Source organism: Rhinatrema bivittatum, chromosome 5, assembly GCF_901001135.1.
Source record: "Rhinatrema bivittatum chromosome 5, aRhiBiv1.1, whole genome shotgun sequence".
NCBI classification, from domain to species: Eukaryota; Metazoa; Chordata; class Amphibia; order Gymnophiona; family Rhinatrematidae; genus Rhinatrema; species Rhinatrema bivittatum.
In genome coordinates, this window is record NC_042619.1 from 353971597 (window position 1) to 353993662 (window position 22066).

A 22066-nucleotide genomic window follows, 5' to 3' on the forward strand; every position below is an offset into this window, starting at 1 on the left:
AGGAGGATGGTGTCAGAAAGAGAGGTTAGGAGGGATTCGGTGTTTAGCGTTTTGCGGAATCCGAACTAGAATGGAGAAAGAATATTGTTTAGTCCATAATTGTCGTCATGTGAGATAAGGATCTCAGTCTTATTGATGTTGAGGACTAGGTTAAGGCTGGTGAGAAAGTGATTGATTGATTGAAGGCAAATGTTCCAGAAGCTGAGGGTTTTGGAAAGGGAGTCCTTGATAGAGATTAATACCTGCACGTTGTCAGCATAAATGTAGTGGGTTAGCTTAAGATTTGCAAGAAGCTGGCAGAGCGGTAGGAGGTAAATGTTAAAGAGAGTTGGGGAGAGAAGAACCTTGTGGGACTCCCAGGGAGGACTTGATGGGGTGGAATTCTTTTATTGTTAACTTTGACCTTAAAGCATCTATTGCTGAGGAAAGACTTGAGCCATCTGTGGGCCGTGCCAGTAATACCGATGTCCGTGAGATGATCTAATAGTATTGCATGGTTCACCTTGTCTTATGCCGCGGATAAATCAGGAAGAGCGCAAAGTTATGTTTTTTTTTTTCAAGGCTGAGGATGATTGAGTCAGAGAGTGAGATTAAGAGCGATTCTGTATTTAGTGATTTTCGGAATCCGAACTGTGCTGGGGGGCTAGAATCTTGTGCAAGTACAGGTATTCTGAGAGTTGCTTATTGACGATTTTTTCCAGTAGTTTCGCAATAAATGGTAAGTTAGCTATCGGACGGAAGTTGGTGGGATCCGCTGGTGACAAGTTTGGATTTTTTAGCAATGGTTTGAGTATCGTGATCTTAAGAGTGCCTGGTACTAGCCCTTGTGCAAGAGAGCAATTAATGATTTCTGAAATAGGCTTCGCAACGATTTTAGGGATGGAGATGAGGAGATTTGACGGTATAGGGTCCGATGGATGAGAGGATGGCTTGAGCTTCTCGAGCAAGATTTCAATCTCCAATGAGAAGGTGGGCTCGAATGTTTTGAGTCTGGAGTTTTGCTGAATAGTGGTGTGATAGGGGAGATGTGGTTGGTTATTGTTGGAAATAAGCGGCGCTACCAAGTTGGAGATTTTTTTTTATCAAAGTAAATAGCTAATTCTGTAGCTTTGGTTGAAGCTTGGTCATCGGGAATAGTTGGTGGGGCAGTTTTTGTAAGAGATGAAACGTACGAGAACAGGGCTTTCGAGTCAAAGATGAAGTGATGAATTTTTTGGGCGAAGAAATCTCTTTGGTCGGAGAATCGTGTTCCTGTAACAGTGCATGGTATTTTTGTAGGCGGCCTGCGTCTCTGTGGAAGGGTTTTTGCGCCATTTGTGTTCTTTGCTTCTTAGTTCTTGCTTAATTATTTTCTTCTTTGCTTCTTAGTTCTTGCTTAATTTTTATTCTGCTTTACAGGCATTTCAAAGTGGATTACATTCAGATACAATAGATATTTTCCCTACCCCCAAAGGGCTTACAATCTAAGGGATCTATTTATTAAAGAAGTTTTCTCCCATCTTGTGCCTATGGGAAAAATGCTTAGTAAACAGGGCTGTAAATTTGTGCTTCATGCAATGGAGGGTTAAGTGACTTACCCAAGGTCAGAAGGAGCAGCAACAGGATTTGAAGCCTGGTTTCCCTGGGTTGTATCCTGCTGCTCTAACCACTAGCTACTCCTCATTCTGCAACTCCACTTCTTATTACATCACTATACTCTCCTCTGCTTTAGAATATAACATAAGATATGCCATGCTGGGTCAGATCAAGGATCCATCATGCCCAGTAACCTGTTTCCAACAGTGGCCAATCCAAGTCACCTGGCAAGTACCCAAACATTAAATAAATCTCAAGTTACTATTGCTCTTTAATTAATACCAGTTTATGGATTTTTCCTCTAGGAACTTTATCAAAACCTTTTTTAAACCCAGTTACACTAACTGCCGAAACCACATTCTCTGGCAATGAATTCCAGAGCTTATCTATGTGCTGAGTGAAACAGAATTTTCTTCAATTTGTTTTAAATGAGCTACTTGCTAACTTTATGGAGTGCCCCCTGGTCCTTCTATAGCCTGAGAGAGTAAATAACCAATTTACATTAACTTATTCTTTTCATGATTTTGTACACATCCCCCCTCTGTCGTCTTCTCCAAACTGAAGCCCTAACCTTCTCCAAACTGAAGCCCTAACCTTCCTTAGCCTTTCCTCATAGGGGAGCTGTTCCATGCCCCTTATCATTTTGGTCGCCCTTCTCTGCACTTTCTCTAGTGCAACTATATATTTTTTCAGATGTGGCGACCAGAACTGCGCACAGTATTCAAGATGCAATCTCACCATGGAGCGATACAGAAGCATTATGACATCCATCATTTTCCTAATCTCTTCCTAATAATTCCTAACATTCGGTTTGCTTTTTTGATCGCCACAGCACACTGGGCTAACGATTTCAATGTATTATTTACTATGACGCCTAGATCTCTTTCCTGGGTGGTAACACCTAAGATAGAATCTAACTGTGTAACTACAGCAAGGGTGATTTTTCCTTATATGCATCACTTTGCACTTGTCCACGTTAAATTTCATCTGCCATTTGGAAGCCCAATCTTCCAGTCTCTACATAATTTTGTGTCACCCACAAATTTGATCACCTCACTCGTCGTACCCCTTTCCAGATCATTTATAAATATATTAAAAAGCACTGGTCCAAGTATAGATCCCTGAGGCACTCCATTGTTGACCATTTTCCACTGTGAAAACAGACCATTTAATCCTACTCTCTGTTTCCAGTCTTTTAACCAGTTTGTAATCCATGAAAGGACATCGCCTCCATGACTTTTTAGTTTTCTTACAAGCCTCTTATGCGAGACTTTGAACAACTTTGTTGAACTTGCCTGACCCCTTACCCATTCTGTAAGGTACACCAAACCCTAGCCTTGACTCACCCCTTAAATTTGCTTCCCACATTCTTGTGCCCACACTGCAAAGCATCTCTGGCTAAAGATCCCATGCAGACTTCATACATTTCAAATTCATGCTGGACCTCCTTCCAGTCTGCTATTGCAATTGCCAAGCAAGATTACTACATCTATCTGATAAACTTACTTAAAATGTATTTATTTATTTATTTTATTTATTTGGTGCTTTTCTATACCGGCATTCATGATACAATCATATCATGTCAGTTTACATGGAACGGGGGTACAATAACCTTAGATAGTAACAAAGTGAAGAGAAGCAGAAGTTACAATAAAACAGGGGTGCTGGAACTGGGGGAAGAGGAAGACAATGCATAAGTAACTCAACGGTAAGAAGAGTATTTACATTGTGCTGAATGTACAGTAATGATTGCTATGTTGATTCAGTGTATGTGATCCAACCCTCACTGTCTCTTTGCACGCTCAGTTCCCTCAAGCTTCCTTTGCATTATTCCCCCCACTTTACTCTCTGCCCAGACTATGGCTGACTACTTCCATGACACGATTCACAAAATTAATTAGTCAAGTTCTCAATCAGGTCATCTCTACCTACCTCTCCCCTACTTCTTTCCTCTACCCATCCCCTGGCCTCCACCACTCTCTCCTCCTTTTCTGAAGTCACAGTGCATAGAACTGCCCAAGTTCTCTCCTCCTTCAAACTCACTACTTGTTCCTCTGACCCCCATTTCTACCCAGCTTCTCAGCTCTACTGCAGTCACCCCTTCCATCTGTCACATACTCAATTTATAACTTTCTACTGCAACTATTCTGGTTGCCTTCAAGCATGCTGGGATCCGATCACGCTTCAAGTAACCCCTCACTGGACTCCTACTGCCGTCCTCTCTCACTCCTCCTTTATTGCTTCCAAACTACTTGAACATGCTGTTTACCACCATTATCTTGATTTTCTTTCATCTCAAGCCATTTTTTTGATCTACTCCAGTCTGGTTTTCACCTTCTACATGCCACAGACACAGCCCTTGCCAAAGTATTCAATAACCTGCTTATATTATATTACCGAAAGCCTTTATTCAGTTCTTAACCTCCTTGACCTGTTGATCACCACCTTGATACTCTGTCCTCACTTGAAGTTTGTGACTCTGTCTTGTCTTGGTTCTCTTCTTACCTCTGCCATATCACTTAGTGTTTCCTCTGACGGATCATGCTCTACTGCCATCCTACTATCAACTGGTGTGCCTCAGAGTTCTGTCCTGGGCCAGCTTTTCTTCTCGTTGTATACTAATTCCCTTGGTGCTCCGATTTCCTCTCATGTCTTTCAATACCATCTTCAAGCTAATTCTTCCCAGATTTACCTCTCTACACCAGGAACGCAGTGCTAGATTTCAGCCTGCTTGTCCAACATTGCTGCCTGGATGTCCCATTGCCACCTTAAACTCAACATAACCAAGACAGAGCTCCTGGCCTTCCCCCCCCACCCAAACCAACTTCCTGTCTTCCTCCTTCCTGTTTATAACACCGTAATCCTCAGTCTCTTCAGTTAAGTCACTTTGAGCGTCATCTTTGATTCCTCTCTTTCCTTCTCTACACATATCCAAACTGCTAAAATGTGCTGTTTCTTTCTCTATAATCAACCACCAAAATCCACCCCTTCCTTTCTGAACACAACTCCAGGACCCTTTATCCACTCTTCTCACCACCTGCTTAGACTATTGCAACCTGCTCCTCACTGGTCTCCCAGTGAGCCATCTCTCTCCACTACAATCCATCTAAAATTCAGCTGTGTGACTTATCTTTCACTGGTCGCCTCACCCATATATCCCCCTCTTCTCATTATATTGACTCCCTACCCATTCCCACACTCAGTTCAAGCTCTTCTTGCTCAGCTACAAGAGCCTTCACTCTGCAGCTCCTCACTACCTCTCCTCCCTTCTCTCTCTCTCTCTCTACACCCCTCCTTGTGCACTCTGCTCAAGAGGCAAGTCACTCCTATGCCCTTCTCCTCTACCGCCAATTCCAGATTTCATGCTTTCAACCTGGCTCCACCACATGCTTGGAATAGACTTCCTCAGCTGCTGCCTTATTTAAATTCCATCTAAAAATCCACCTTTTTGAGGTTGCTTTTAAATCTTAACCTATGATTGTCCTGCTTAGAGCCTCATTCATTTTTAACCAATTTCTTAATAAATGAAATTCCCAGAGTCTCTTTTGCTCTGTATGTTGGTCTTGATTAAACTGTAAGATCTACTGAGAAGGTACTGTCTCATATATTTCTGTATAGCACTGCATATGCTGAGTAGTGTTATATAGAAGTGTTAAGCAGTAGTAGTAGTTTCACCTTATCTGCTGGTTATATCTAGCTGTATAAAGGAGTACATTGATGCCTACTTTAAAATGCAGTAGCCTGCAGACCAAGGGCAGGGTATTCAATCGGTATGCCAATCAATATCCCTGCATAGGGTCCCGAAGAGCTAAGTGCCCTTGTCACCCTGGCCTAAGTTGGAGCTGAAATTTCATGCCTAACATTCTAAAGTGAGTTACAGTACGTGATATGTTGTAGTTATAATACTTGAATATAATCCACTTTGAAGCATCAAAAAAAAAAAAAAATGTCAGAGGATCAAAACTTTTAGGCTTGAGGATCACATTGAGGGCCTGGGTCTGGGTGTGTGGACCAATTAGGGTTCAAGTCTGAAATGCAGGAAGACCTCCAAGGTCTGAGAAGCAAGTCGGGAGAGTTCCTCTGAAAGTTCAATGGCAACTTCTGGCCAGAGGTGCCATGTACCAGCCGGCATGGGCCAAAAGCCCTCTTGCAGCTGCAGACTGGATGGAAACCTGCCGTAATATTCAGTTTGCCCACCTATAAATGCATAAAATACAGAAAGATAACTGCATTCCCCACTATGCACAATGCGAAATGACTTACAATGACTTACAATGAGATGCCATCTTATGTTAATATATATTCTATATCTATCTATATATTCTAGACTTTTTTATTTTGTCAGGCTTACATGGGCAGGTCAAACATCTTTACAGTGTGATCATTTGAGTAAAATATCTGTCGCATACCAACATATTGACCATCAACAATTATGTAGACCAATAGGGCAGAAGCTTGGTTCTAGAGTACTGCAAAGAAATCTGGTTTTCCCAGACAGCCAACCGATGTAAACTAATCTGTTTTCAGAACAACATACGCAAAAACGCCCGATGAATACTCATGGCGACTAACCTGAAAACCAAGGTGGTTTGTAGACCATGAGGGCCTGGATTGTGCATACCTGATATATACGGTGTTCAACAATGCAGAATACCCGAAGAAGGTGCTCCTTTTAGAGCAGACTGAGCCAAAGAAATCCTTGAAAGAAGCAGGTATTACAGCTCTAATTACTCTGGTATAAGAATGACTAAATTCATTTTCTAATTATAGAACATCAGAGGGAAAAAAAAAAAAAGGATCTTCCTACTAATGACCTAAGTTAGCATTTGTCTTTCTGCAGCTTGCTACACAGCTCTGCAATCTCCATGATACACAGCAGCACTGAGGTAATCCTGGGTCAGCTGACCAACGTGTCTTGCCTCAGGGGATCTTACAACACCTGAGATCAGGAATTAGTCATCAAGAAATAACTCATTTAAAAAAAAAAAAAAAAGGAAAGCAAGCTCTTATTTCTCTTTATAAGTTAAAAATATATTTATAACTGGAGAAGTGGTTATGTACTTCCTAGTGTTGATTTAAAATTAACTTTTCCCCCTCCTTCTCCCAGTACCTATTTCACCATTAAGAGGGGGTTAGAAGGATGAAACCCTCGTGTATATGTAATTACCATGTTTCCGTAACAATGTTTAATATTCTCTATACAGCACACAATGTATTCCATTAGACGGCATTTTACGCTGGCTGACAGAAAGGCCATTTGTCTGGAGTGTATGTGTTAGATCTGCCATAAAAGTAGGTTTAATGGACTCTTAAGCCAGCTGGCACCTGTAATACTTTTAAATTTTAAATGTTGTGCAGCAGCATCGATGTATCGCTTTATCTTGAGCACATACACAGCCCTTTCTGGTTTCTGAGCTGTCGTCATTTAAAACACACGTTTAATTAATTAATAAAAAGAGACTGCTTTTATAAAATGTGTGGCCCGGTGAGAGCAAAGTGCTGTCCTCCTTTACTCTAAAAAAAAAAAAAAAAAAATTCCTGAAGGTGGTCTGATGAAGACGTAGCATGCACTGTTCTCAGGATTTGTCAATGGGATGCCAAAGAGACAGGCAACAGAAAATCGAAAGCAGGGGAACTTGCAGAATGGATGATATAAGACGCTCTTCCCACTGGAAAACTACCATCCACAGCTGTCTTCCAAACCTCTGGCAGCAGCTGGAACTTTCACAGTCAGTCAATCACCCTGGATGTTTGTCCAAGAACTGATTATGCTCGACAGAGATAGGAAACTTAGCTCGCTACGGCATCTTCTTTTCCTTGTTTGGATTGGGTAATCTAAATGATGTGATCCCAGGCCTGTTGACTTGTCATCAGAACAGCAGCCGCCCTCATTAGTTTGACTAATAAATGTTTTATCCATCAAGCAGCCAACCTGGAACGAGACTGGTGGCCGAGTGGAGAATCTGGGTTTGATTGCTGGGCCCAAGATTGCTCCCAAGGTTAGCCGGGGTGTGCAAGTATTGCTCAATGGCAACCCCTTGTGGCCAAACCAAGGAGTCAGAGGATGCCACATTTCATAGCTCCTGGCCAAGGATATCTCTGGGTATTTGCAAACAAAAGGTTCATGGTACCAGAGCCCAATACAGGACTGTTCCAACTGAGCTTGAAGCCCAAAGAGAGCAGGAGAAAACCGCTGGGCCCGAAACAAAACAAAGAGCAAACATGGGAACCTGAGAACTTATTTATTTATTTAAAAGTATTTATATACCGCTTTTTAAAATAAAATTTTGTCAAAACGGTTTACAACAAGTTAAAATAAAGTGAAAATAAAATATAACTAAAATAAACATAAAATACATAAATTTAGCTAAGTAGCTAGATAATTGCTAGCTAAAGAAATTATTAACTAAAAAATAATAATAATGGTAACATGCCATGGGTAATCAGAATAGGGAAGGTAAAAGGGATGAAGGGGGGGGGGGGGTGGCAAATTATCGGATTAAAATATCCTAAGAAGAAAGCAGATGGGATGATTGGGTGGAAAGTTGAAGTAATATGTGTCTGATGGGTGAAATTTGAGGAGATGAGAACTTCATTTTTGATCGGGGAAATGCTTAGATGGAGTATTAAATGCTTGTTGAAAAAAGAATGTTTTTAAAGCTTTTTTGAAGTGATAAGGATTTGATATTAAACGGAGAGGGTTGGGTAAAGAGTTCCAGAGAGATGGTCCCGCTACTGAAAAAGCTCTTTTCCTGGTAATATCTAATCTAGCCTGTCATGGTGATGGAATGTCTAAGAGATTTTGAGTAAGTGATCTTAAATGTCGGGTGGGTTTGTAAATGCGGAGTAAGGTGCAAAGCCAGGTGGAGGAAGAGTTATAAATTAAGCTGTGAATGATTGAGAGTACTTTGTATTTTATCCTGTATTTTATGGGTAACCAGTGAAGAGATTGTAAGATAGGTGTAATGTGATTGCGAATTGAGGTACCGGATAATAAGCAAGCTGCACTATTTTGAACTAATTGTAGTGGGTGAATTGATGAATCAGATAGACCTAGATAAAGTGCATTACAATAGTCTAAACCAGAGAAGATAAGAGATTGAAGGACAGTTCTGAAATCACGATAGAAAAGAAGAGGACGAAGACGTTTCAGAAGCTGTAATTTGTAGAATGATTTCTTTGTTAGGGAGGAAATTTGTTGTTTCATGGATAAGTCTGTATTTATAGTTACACCTAGATTTATGGCATGACAATTAATTGGGATGGTTGAACCATTGAAGGTAAAATGAGATGGTGGGCCTATAGAGGAATCTGTAATGGATGTTAAGTGAACTAGTTCGGTTTTTGATGGATTTAATTTTAAGCAATTATGAGATAGCCAAGAGTTAATGGTGGATAGGTAACTTAATATATAATTCCCCAAATTAAGGCTTCAATCTGAACAGCAGTGAATAGTCACAGCATAAACATCTATGTTCTGCAAAAATCTTTGGTTCTAGACCCATGAACATAAAATTGAATACAGATCTGCATATCAACATTTTTTTTATATATATATCCAGCAGCTCCTGCAAGGTACCACACTACTACTCTCTTCCCTAACAGAAACTTATTACAACAAACTAGCTGATTTCTTCACCAAGAAGATAAACTGCATCAGAATGGAACTACACACCATTGCTATGGAATGTTCTACCCAAGCACAACTAACCACGTCCTTCCACTTCCTGCACTCCTTCCATTCCCTATCTGGGAAAAAAGTGGACAGATCCACAACATATCTGGAAGATTTTTGCCCTTCATGGCTCAAGAATCAGGTGAAATCTGGAGCTATTCAGTCACTTCCAGACCTTCATTAACACTTCACTATCTGAAGACCACCTACTTAAGTATAAAAAAAAAAAAAAAAAGCTGCGGTAAGACCTAGACTGAAGAAACCAAGCCTGGACAAATGTATTCGGCAACGATCACCTAGTCTCAATGTTCTGGGTCAGGCAGACATCCGAGTTTGCCATCCAGGCAGCTAAACTTTCTTTCCAAATCAGTCCTCAAGACAATGATTCTTTAAGTTTGAAATTATTTATTGTACAGGTAAATTCTACTTACAATTGTTGCATTTCAAATGTAAGCCCCAAGGCAAAGATCTTTGGTAACTGGAGACAGGGTAGCGGAAGGGAGGAGGTCTCTTGTGTTGCAGGAGTTGGTTTATGGTAGAGGTAGGAAGCATGAGGGATAGGAGGCTGATTTAGTCTTCAGAAGAAGGCCGTAAGAAAGAAGGTAAAACCTGATTGTTTCACAGGTTTTACAAAGCGCTACTGGCTCAGAAGCAAGCATGGGCAAAACTGAACTCTCGTCGAGAGCTGCTAAAGGAAACGCCTCCACAAGCTGGGGGCAGCGGTGTTCCAATAGCAGCGAGCCTAAGAACCATGTGACACAGGGGGAGCATGAAGGGCAATCCCTTGAGCCTATAAGGCACCTAGGAAGACTCAAGTTAGATTGAGGGGCATTCAAGCTCTTCCGATAGTGAGAGAAAGTGGAGGGGGGGAGGGAGCTATTAAGAGCAAAGGCTCACAGACTTTTATCATGGGTTACAAAAAGTGTTTCAGTATCAAGAATCCTCAGAAGGGAGGACTGCACTAAACACAGTTAAACTACAGTATATACAGATACAAACATGTACCCACTGCTGGGGACAGAACATTCAAAGCTCCCTTTCCTTAACAAAATCATTGAAAAAGTAGTCGTATTTTGTAAAGCACTAACCACTTGGAAGCCTTCCGGTCTGGGATTCAGACCTCACACTTGTTGATGATCTAGGACTCTGCCTAGACCTTGGAAATCCAGCCATCCTGGTACCCCTAGATTTTTCAGCAGCTTTTGACCCCACAAATCCCTTATCACCTGCCTCATGGACCTAAGACTTACAGGCCTAGTTCTAGCCTAGTTTAAATATTTCCTTCATAATCTCAGACCATCTCCTTTCACCCTCATCCTTTCCTGTATGGTTTACTGGAAGGATCTATCCTATCTCCAACTCTATTCAACATCTACACAGCCCCACTTGGCAAACCAATCGGAGATTTCCAGATTTCATACCGCTCCTATGCAGAAGATATTTAGCTACTGGATCCTGTAGGCTCAAACTCAGATCGTGCCATCTCTAATCTAAAAAGATCTCATACTGGCTACACTACAACAAAAAACCCAAAACCCCCCAAAAATCAGAGGTACTGTTGACTGGAAAAAATAATCACAGCCATATTCACTCAAAAGTGACCTTGGAAGGATCAACTCTAGCCTTCAAGCATTTTCTGTCCTTGGTCCAACCCTTTGGAATAGCATTCCAAGCATTTCTGAAAAAGGAAACAGATATAAGGAAATGCCATAAAAGTCTTAAAGCTCTACTGTTTCAAGAAGCTTTTCAGGTTTAATTGATGCTACTCTCTCTCTCGTGATCTCAAAGATGTGCAGTGCCGAAAATATTTTAGTTTTTAAATGTTATGTTACATTTTATATGTCATATCTGTTTTGTATCCTGTTCTGAATGTGACATCATGTGGTCCACATTGGACAGCTGTGCTGAGAGCTTGCGGAATATACGCTTTATAAATAAATAAGTATGAAACACAGGCTATGAACATTTACCTCAACAAACCAGTTGAGGTTTGTTACCTTCGTATTGGACTTTTGACTGACTTTTCAGTAATTCGTTACTTAAGCCCAAATACTGTAGATAACAAAACCATCCTTTTAACAACTGCGCCACTTTGACCCTTTCTTTGATGGTCCTACAACAGTAGTTAAGGTCTGTTTAATTGCCCATCTTAATTACTGCAAGTCCCTCTACACTGGGCTGCCGAAAAAGCTAAGCCAATACCTGCAGCTCATACAAAACTCAGCAGTACCAACTAAGCTAATATTAAAATCAGATGAATCATCCCACTTCTAGAAACCCTACACCCTACCACATCATTTTCAAAATTATAGTCCTGGCTTGAAGGCACTCAAGGGTTTGGCATCATGCTGCCTCAAAAACGGACTCACCCTATACACATTCTCCCATCCACCTAGGCTCACTACCTCAAGCCTACCTAGTGGAACCAGGCCCCCCAAAAATGAAGCTCACCAACACTAGGAAGAAACTTTTTCATAAGTAGCTTCCACCCTCTGGAACTCCCTACCTCTAGACATCAGGCTTGCAGCAGACATACTCCTCTTCAGGAAGCAACTAAAAGTTGGCTGCTTGGCCCTCAGCCGAAACCTTGAATTCCTGGCCTACTACGGATGAATTCTTATTGTAAACATTCATACTGTGCTGAAAGGTGCTTTGAACTCTTTTGCTGGAAAAGCACGAGATAATCAATACTGGTGATATTTGTGTGTATAAACCACCAATACAAGATTATTTTCTCAGCTGTCCAACAAAGAGAAAGAATTCAGCTTTGTGGGGCTTTAAACAAGATTATTCTTGCCAACATCTTTTACAAAACGCACTCAAAGACAACTCTTTCTGCTGGTAATATAGAAGTGATCTAGGTGGGTAAACCAAATCCCATGAACACACTTCCTGTGTAAACAACTTGAGCTTGCTTTAGTTTGCAATACTGATTCTATTTTATGGGAGAACCAAAAACTCTGTGAAGTACCAGGGCCCCAATAACAAGCTTGTCTGTGTAAGGGCAGGTGGAGAGGGTCTTCTGGTCTTTGCATATACAACACAAGAAGCCCTTTCGAAACCAAATAGTGATGGGTACTGTGCTATTTTGCCATTGCTTTCAGATTTGGGCAGGAGAGTAGAGCTGCACCACAGACTAGCAGTAACAATGTTATTTTAGGTATTGTATCGCAAACTATTAATTAACAAGTGTGGAGGAAAAGAGTATATGTTCTGTGATTTTGATGTTTAGAACACTATCCACTATTTTTCCTGGCACTGAAGTCAGGCTAACCGGTCTGTAGTTTCCCGGATCACCCCTGGAGCCCTTTTTAAATATTGGGGTTACATTAGCTATCCTCCATGACTAATAAATTTGTAGTTAGAAAAACTGTGTATAGAAAGTTAACCCTGTATGCATTTTTTAATCTTTAAAGACAGACTGCATAGCTATGAGGCATGTTAAAAATCTCATGCTCTTATAGTCCACTATATTAGGATGCTTCATAGCTAGACCAGAGTCTCTTGCATCACACAGTGCGCTTCTGCCATCATTATATTTTTAAACGGGTCACAACACATAGTTCAGCAAGAGGAATACATTATTAGGCAGCAAATGCAGTCTTGTTGTACAAGTCTAGGATGCCTGAAATTTGTTGGACGTTCCTTTGCTCAATTGTAATCCTAAACCATTGATAATAAAAAATTCAACAGTGGTAGGAAAGAGGAAGAGAAGCAGAAATCTGTTTATAAATCAGCATAGCATGGGATCCCACCACTACAACAGCAATCTTGTAGATATTTTGGAGCTCTTCTGTCTACCGTACAGTGTGTCGGGAGGCAGGAAGTGTGCAGGCCATGCCTGGAAGCTCAGCAGCAATGATGCTCGAGGGTCCCAGTTCAATCCCCAAAGTAGCATCTTCTGCTTCCCAGGTTGGCTGGGGCTGCAGAGGCAGCACTCACAGCCCCCCCCCCCCCCGGAGGAAGGGGAGTCGTGGTCGCTGATTAAGAGCGACTCCTAGTGGCCAGGATCCGGGGTCCCATGACTGCAGGGTTTTTGAAAGAGCCTGGTGCACGGCTCCTGGCCCAGGACCGTTGCTGCGATGATCAGAGCGGGATTAAAAAAAAAAAAAAAAAAAAGAAAAATCCCCGGGTAGTTGGAAAATGAAAGCTCATGGTGCCAAATCCCAGCTGTGGTCCCAACGGAGCTAGATGTCCAAAACAGCAGGAGGAAAACTGCCAGGGCCAAAAACAATAATAAAGATAAACCTACAGGGTTACTCAAGCTGCCAGATACAGCGTAATTTCATTCCTCTTTGCTGTCATTCAGACAGTCAGGACATGAAAACATAAAGCAAAGCTACCTTAAAAAACACTGCTCTGGCAGGAAAACGACTTGCAAGATATACTTCATCTGCTGAGGATTTAGAAAGAGAGGTAGCTCAGGTTGAGGGGGTAGGGGGAAGGCATTTAGATGACAAGGTACTTACCGCTATTCGCAGTATAGAGGCTTTCACAGACGTCCATTTGTCCAGCCTTCTGTCTATGACCAGGATGAAGCCAATTCCGGCATCTTGCAAGCTAGATGGGAAATAAAATCCTATAACGTAACTGTAAAAGGGAAAGCCTCTCTCTCGAGTCACCCTCTCCCCCCATGAGAAACCAAGACGCAGAGCGAGGGCTGACTTAACCCTTTCGGACAGGATGACGGCCACATAAACCCCCCCCCCCCCCCCCCCCCAGAGTCTGTCCACGTAGGACTGCACATCAGGATATTCCCCTGCAGCTGGATTCAGTCGCTCCACAGTCGTCTCGGCTCGCTGCCGTAGCATCCTGCACCTGTCGGCTTGCCCAGCTCCTCGTCAACAGCATTATCCATCCTCCATGGAGCCGTTCAAATCGAGCAATTCTGGTCAATACCCCCTCCCCAGATTTAAAAAAACACACAAAACTGTTAATACGAGCCCTTATTATAACCTGAACATCCTACTGAGTCCCGCAGAGCTTCGCCTCATTCTCTCCCCAGGTTTGGATATTGTGATCATGAGGGGGATGATAGGAAAAGCCCCTGCGATTTCCAGAAGACAAAAATAGCGTGGCAGGAGGAAAAAAACAAGACAAGACGAGAGACGTGTGCCCTTGAATCGGAAACATGTGTGGCAGAGCTCTCACTTCCCAAGTCTCTCTCTCTCTCTGCAAATGACCTTTGTTTCCCCTGCTCCCTTCAGCCGAATGTGCTGCAGTCAGAGAGCACGAAGGCAGGGGGTGGGATCTGCTCCCGTTTGGCTACTTCGAACATAAGCCAATTCTGTCTGCAGTGCTAGCAGCAGGGCCGGGTTCAGTCACAACAGAAAACGAAGAGGCAGGCACCTGGCTGACTAGAGATTACTAATATTCAGTGTGATTTATGAAATTCAGATGTAACCAAGTCGGCATTAAAGCCTCGGAAATATACAGTGCCCAGGAGAGGATTGTGATGTGCACTCTCCATACAGCAGGGCCTGCAAGCATCATTTATTTTAATACTCAGGCTGCATGTGATCCAATGACTCCTGTAAACCACAGACTCAAAAAGGGCCAGTTCTCTCTTTTAATTACATATCATCTTCTTCAAACCAAGGGGGTGCTCTCAGTAAATCCAGATGAGATTCAGAGGACCACAGAAAATACCAGCCTCGAGTCACTGGGGGGTCAGCGTTCACATCCCCTATGAACCAGAGAATTCCTGGAGAAGCAGCCTAGCGTTCTCGCCTCATTCCTGGGGCAGGACAGACTTCCTCTCTCTCCCTCTCTCAGGAGGGGAAACCAGGCTCCATCCTGGCTTAGGGCGGGTTGTCAGGGGTTTGGGATCCCAGTTAACTGATCTACCAATCAGGATCTAGGACTGCGATTCACGAAGAAGGAGGTCCAACATGAGGCAGAAAGGGCTTCAGCTCATCTTTAATAAAAAGGGCTGGGTTGCATTTTGCAAGGACAGAAACCATTTATAAAATGTCTTATACATTTATAAAGGAAATGTCAGCTGATTGCAAACTGTAAAAGACAATGCAGCATGCAGAACCACAAGTCTTAATATTCAAAGCCATTTCCATGAGCAAAAAAAAAAAAAAAAAAGTGCTTTCTCCGCAGAAATGGCCCTTTTAAAAGAAATTGCCTACCTGATATGTAGGGAACAGTCTGCATGCAGGCCTTTTTCTCTTAGAGGAATTCAGGGGGGGGGGGGTGGGGGGACGTCAGGGTTTGCACTTATGCAAATACTCTTGCATTTTTAAAGCATACACTTTCTCTTTGAAAATTGATGCAAAATCCATTGATAACGTCAGGGACAGGTTTAGTCCTCTGCTGCCCGGAGGCCATTTCCCCCCCTCCCCTGGCAAATGTTTCAGAAGCGCGAGGCAGCAGCGCTGCCTCCCCGGACCTCGGCCCTCACAGAGGAGTTAAGCGCTGGGACTAAGCCTGCACTAAGCCCCGCCCCTCTCTCTGGGTTTCTAATGCAGGGGGGTGGGGCTTAATCTCTTTCCTTACTTTGATAGGAGGATTTCTGTGGGAGCCAGGAGCAGACGTCTGCCTCTATGGGGGATGCAAACTTCAATGTGCAAAAAAAAAAAACCCCCATAATGCACTCCCTTAAACCAGTGATGGCGAACGCCAGTCCTCGAGTGCCACAAAGAAGCCAGGTTTTCAGGATACCCACCATGAATATGCATGAGGCAGATTTGCATACAATGGAGGCAGTGCATGCAAGTCTCTCTCATGCCTACGCCTTGTATATTCCTGTAAATAGTCCGTTGCAGTTTTTATTTATTGCTTTAATTCCTCCACCTCCTGCTCTTTGTATACTCCTCCTTGTTCGCCCTTCCTGTTCATTGTAATTTCTACCTTTAAAGTTACATTGTAAACCGGTATGATGTATGCATACTAATACCGGTATATAAAAGTTTTTAAATAAAATAAATAAATATTCATGGTGGATATCCTGAAAACCTGGCCTGTTTGTGGCACTCGAGGACTGGAGTTCGCCACCGCTGCCCTAAACACAAAAACTTACATAAATATTGCTGCTACAAACTAGATTACAAAAATGCCTCTGAATCACCATCTTGGGTGCCAATTTTAAGTAACAGAGCTCCCTCATCAAGGTGTATAAAATATGAGAGATATCTGGTGCCTTTTTGTGAGCTGAGCACCAGTCTCTCGGTGACTTCACTGAAAATAATGGTGGAAGACCTGGTCTAGAGGCAAGGGCCGTATTCACCAAGCTGTTTCCCCCACCTTTCTTCAACACCGATACCAGCATCTGACAAACCCACATCTTGGGATAAAGTAGGGTCTCACATCAAACAAACAACTTATTTCCGGTGTTTCCAGCAGCCAGAGATTACAGAAAGTATTTAGGACACCCTGATTTGATCAGGGTCCAAAGCAAAATGGTTTTTCTTTCAACTATTTACGTCTTATCCTTTTATAGAGAAACCGCCAAAGTACTACCCAACTCTCCAATAGAATTTGTTACTCTTTATCCTCTCAGTGTTCATGTTAACTTCAGTTACATCAGTAGGCACTTCATCTTAAACAAGGACTCTTCACTGCACAAAGTGACTCTTGTTTCTTTTCCAGACTCCAGAATGAACAACCTTCTGAACCTTTCCCACTTCTAAGTCATCCCTGGTTGTCATGACCTCAGATCGCTCATTATTTGGGACCCAGTCTGATTCCCTAGCTGCTTCCCCCTCTGAGGAGAGACATTCCGGGCACCCTAGCCTCTTCGTGGGTTCCTCCAGCTTCCTCCTGATAAACCTTTTGAGCACATTATAACGAGACTCAGACACGAGCCCACTAGAGGAGTCCATTCCCGCAACCGTTAAGGGAGACTTCCCATACACACATACCATAGTACATCATCACAGTTAACAATCACCTAAGTGCCATTCTCTCCGTGATCTTGGCATCACAGTAAACTCTAAAATTTATCATCAGAACTCACTTGTAACATCAATAAGGGAACCAAACAGCTGTAAAGAATATTTTCATTATTTCATAAGCTATCAGTAAAAGTAATTACCATATCAGTAAATGTGATGTTTGCCTAGAGACTAACTCATCAGTGCTGTTATCATCACTGCTGTATACAAGAACTATGAACTGAGACTTAAGTGTTTGCGATGGTAATGGCCTTGAACGTTCTCCCCCCCATCCCTCCTTCCCCCACCCTTTAGAGAATCCTGGGGATTAAAACAATCCACCCAAAGCTGTGATTTGAGATAAGAGGCCTCTGGACTCCCTATCTGGGACAAACCAGCCCAGGGGTTACACAGGCATGGCTGCCACTTCTGGGAAAACATTCCAAAATATCTACATTCTTTGAGATAAAAAAACAAAAACCAACCCCTGCCTCTGAAGGTAGTAAAAAGCATTTCCCCTTAACCATAGACTATGCTGTGCACCCTTGGTTAGATTTGTTGCTCCTTCAGTAAAAATATCACCTGCAAGGATAGTGAAATCCATGTAAATGGAAATGCCCCAGTTCAGACAAATCTGCTAGAGTATATAAAAATCCAGTTTTATGGCCGCCTTTTGTACCTTTTCTAATGTTTGGATGTCCTTTTGAGGATGCCTGCTGAAAAACCGTAGTTCACATGTGGCCAGATACCAATTTAGATTTACGACAGGGCAATCGTTAACTACTAAAAAGACGTGCAAAAAATAGTTCCCATTTCAGTCTGCAAAGGTTTTGTGAATATTCAACGAAGCCGGCACGTTTACAAGCTACTTGCTATGGGCTTTTGCTGGGAGAATTTCCATATAAATGGAAACGTTTTACCAGTTCTGCAGTGTTCTACCTTTGAAATAAATTTAAAAAAAAAAAAGGGGATGGAAAAAGCAATTTAGAGCTTTGCCCAGTTTGAGTTCTGTATAACAAGATAGGAGTATAAAAACGTACACAAACTTCATCGCACATTTTCTCCACTCACATGCTAAGAAGAGCTAACTCCTGATGCAGTAAGCTTATGGCATGCAACCTATCAGGAATTATTTATTTAAGTCTTTTATATACCGACCATCGTTGTGAACATCTAACCGGTTTACATTAAAACAAGAAAGTAGCAACAGGCTTTACAATGAACAGTGAACTATTAGCTAAATTTATAACAGCAATGTGGAAACAGTTATTACAATCAAAGAGGGGCTTAGAGGGCGAAAAGATAAGGGGTGGGTGCTAGAAAGTAATCAAGGAGGAGGATGGGGACGACGACTAGCAAATAATTTACAAAGGAGGAGGATATGTACAACGAAGAGACTGGAGTTAGATTGGGGGTTACAGGAAGAATAACAACGAGGCGTAAGAACATAGAAGGTAGAGGGATATATACACAAATATGAGGGATATATACACAAATTAGACCACAAATATGTGCACAAAAATATGCTTTGTACTCACAAAATGTAGTTTATGGGCATAAAAAGTTGTTGTGCACAAAACCCAAGTCCAGAACCAGACTGGGGCACAGCGCCATAGACTAATATTAGTTCAGAAATGTGAGTTAACTTTCCTCCACCTCTGCCTGGGAGTTACATTTACAGCATTAAAACTTGCGTTAAGCCTTCAGGGCTTTAACAGATTTCCCTGCATTGGGGGAGCAATAGTTAATAGCATTTGTTTGTGATGAAATAGGAAATACTGACAATATTTCCTATTTCATTGCATGTTTTTTTCCTATTTTTTTTTGGGTAGGAGCCAAAATAAGTTTAAAAAAAAAACAAACAAACCCTAGAACCCACCCCAACCCTTTCCATTTATTAAAATATGGAGCCCCCCCCCCCCCCCCCCCCCCCCACACACACATGCGGCCATCACCCCCCGCAAACCGAAACTCCCTGGTGGTGTAGTCTGAGGCCCCGGAGAATCCTCCCACTCCCAGGCCAACGGTTGCCCTTAAGTCAAAATGGCGCCGGCACTGGTAGCTTCCATCCCTAACAGGTAACGCCTTCACTGGCATTAGATTTGCATGGAGGTACCGCCAACATGTGTACACAGTTTTTTGTAAGCAAAATTCCTAGTTACAGTTGCCTGCACAAAAACATCCGTACAACTGTTTGCTAACTAACCTACGAGAGCCTTTGTGAGACCTGCTAAGGAAAACCGCTCTTGAAAGCTAGTCACAGATGGATAGCGTTAGTCCAATAAAAAGATATATCACCGGCAATTTGATTGCTAATCCTAATTTCTATGTATTCAAGTGGACTGAATTGGCAACCACAATACTTATTTTTGTGAAAAATTTCCAATGAAATATGGCCAAAACCCCCCCCCCCCCCCCCAAATAAATGTCAGAGTTGCAGATATAAACCAGAAGCTGAAATACAGCCTAAAATCTTAAACCACACTCCTTGGTAACTGAAATGGCTCTTTGATGCGAGGCAGAAACTGCTGCAGTCTATTCTAAATGCCGTATATCCCTGCAGTTGTCCTCTGAGCCTCTAACTTATTGCACTTTCTCCAGATGTCACCTAAAAGACTACTTTTGATATACTGCTCGATCCTTTTACACTGTAAATCCTTTGCCTCATTATGCCAGGGTAATAGCCTGTTAATGCCTTTAGCTTACTGTGCCAAATTCACATACTTCCCTGATGTATTATCTAGTTACATGTTGGTGTAGATTCTAGCTTCATATAACTTGCTTTGAACCCTTTAGGTGGCAAAGCGTGAGACAAATGAAAGAGAGAGAGTTCAGATAGTGAGAACTAGTTCTGTGCACTTCATGCTGCCCTGGGTGGATCTTACAACCTGTTCTCTTAGAGGCGGCCGACTCGGACTTCATCACAGGAAGGGAAGAGACTTCTTGAGAGGTCTGGGGGTGTTTGGAAAGACAAGCACATCCCATGTCAGATTCTGTCCTTGTAGGTGGAGGTAGTTTATTTCATTTTACTTCAATCAACAGTTAACAAGCTGCTGTGATGCAAAAGTCATGGAAGGCAGCATATTAACTCTTAGCACATAGAGAAACTACATGCAACCTTTGTGGATAAAATTTCACCCAAAAAAAAAAAAAAGGACTACAACTCAATAGAGTATAGTTAAATTGTTTGCAACGTTTCATGTTGCTAAATTTCCGTGCCACTTTTCTACCCAGCTCATTTGCATGCATAAAAATACAGTGTGCAAAATTCAGAATACTGTGCAGAAACTGCCTGGCACAGTTTAACACATAAGCCATTATGTTTGAAAATGCTTTTGTCTACCTTGTGACAGATTGCGAGTCATGTGTCCTAGATTTCACCCCCATTTTAAAAGACTTTCGATTTTTTTTATTATATTTTGTGGGCTCCTGATCTGCTGATATGACCACCCACTTCAACAGATGTTTTGCTGAAAGACACAGATCATCCCTCATAATCCAACTTTAAGAAAATACCCAGCAACAATACTTGACCAGTGGCTACAGAACGCGGTTCCCTCCAGAACACAGTGGACCTTGGGGGTCTGTGAACGTTGCCGCCACAGTGACCCCCAGCTGCAGCCAGCCCCAAGTGCAGAGGCCTGACTCTGGAATCAAACCTAATCTGTCTGCATGGCAGTGCACAGCATGCTCCTTGGATCACCATAGCAGGTCCCAAACTGAGTTCCTTTGGATGATTTAACGCCAGGGTATAGTGTCCCAAAATTAAAAAAAAAAAGTCTTTACGGAAACAGATGAAATACAATAGTTGCAAGTGGTACAGTCTTCAAAGCACTTAGAATGCACAAGCACATATCAAGAGGATTACTGATCCCTGCTGTTACACTCTTCTGGGATTCCCTCGTTCCTGTTTGTGGGGGTTTAAGGTGCTCTTGAACAGAAGTGGGGGCTTCCCTGCTCCCAGAGGACCCTTGGAGGTATCTAACCTCTAAATGTTTGAATCCCGGATCAATGGAATACAAAACACTGATCTGGCAGCCCTCTCCTGTTTACCTCTGGAGAGGTCCCCAACACTCACTTCCTGCAGTTCCCGTCTAGATGATCTTCATTCACCTTGAACTCCAATCATGGGTCCTCCTTCCCCCAAAGGAGGGCAGAGCCAGGATGAGAGGTTTATCCCCTCAAAGTGGAAAAAGACTCTCTACGACATGGCTGGGCTCCTGAGGAACAGATACTTCTAGTTAGAAGCACCACCAGAGGGAACAGTCTATCAACTGTAAAGAAATGGGGACAGAAGGCAGGTTTCCCCTCCCCCCCCTTTCCCCAAACGTCAAACCCATGGGCTTGCTGCCTCTCATCTCTCTACCCCTAATCTCACCAGAATAGGCTCGGGCCTCTCTAACCAAACCCATGGATGCTCAATGTGTCCAATCCTAGAGGGCACTGCCGCAGCAAAATAGTTGTAGACCACTCACTACTCTACCAGTCTCAATATGTCCCTTGCTGGAAGGTGCATTTGTACTCATTTGTACAGTGTTTATAAATAGTTGTCACCGTAAATGGCTTATGTTTCGTATTGCTTATATATTTTTGTATAAACGTAATGTTCACACTATTTATGCCGTTTTATTGTGTTAAAGATATTACTTACACAGTTTTTAAATTGCACACTGTTTTGGAAAGGTTCTACAGTCTGAATTATATTATTAATCTATACATTTTTTTAAATTAAAATAAAAAAATTCTCATGATTAAGATAGGAATGCATGTCTAGATGTGCTCTTGAGTGGTTCTCACATCTGATTCCTGCAACCCATAAACAGGTCACGTAGTCATGATATCAAATAAATATTCAGTTTGGCTATCTGCATATATTTGATCTAAGATCCAGGTTAATTTGCACAATTGGTCACCCTGAAAGCAAGACTTGGCAGCT

At 42.3% G+C, this 22066-nt stretch overlaps 1 protein-coding gene across 13 annotated transcripts in view; it reads right to left on the bottom strand.

Moving 5' to 3' along the window:
• The window catches only part of MCF2L (MCF.2 cell line derived transforming sequence like), a 322158-nt gene that overhangs the window by 91423 nt on the left and 208669 nt on the right, over positions 1-22066 (bottom strand). For 12 of the 13 annotated variants that reach the window (XM_029604679.1, XM_029604671.1, XM_029604675.1 and 9 more), the window contains one exon: positions 13720-13810. In XM_029604679.1, the coding sequence (XP_029460539.1) occupies positions 13720-13810 (91 nt within the window). Of the gene's footprint in view, positions 1-13719; positions 13811-14206; positions 14332-22066 lie in introns of those variants that run through there. The other variant, XM_029604682.1, reaches the window with a different exon arrangement.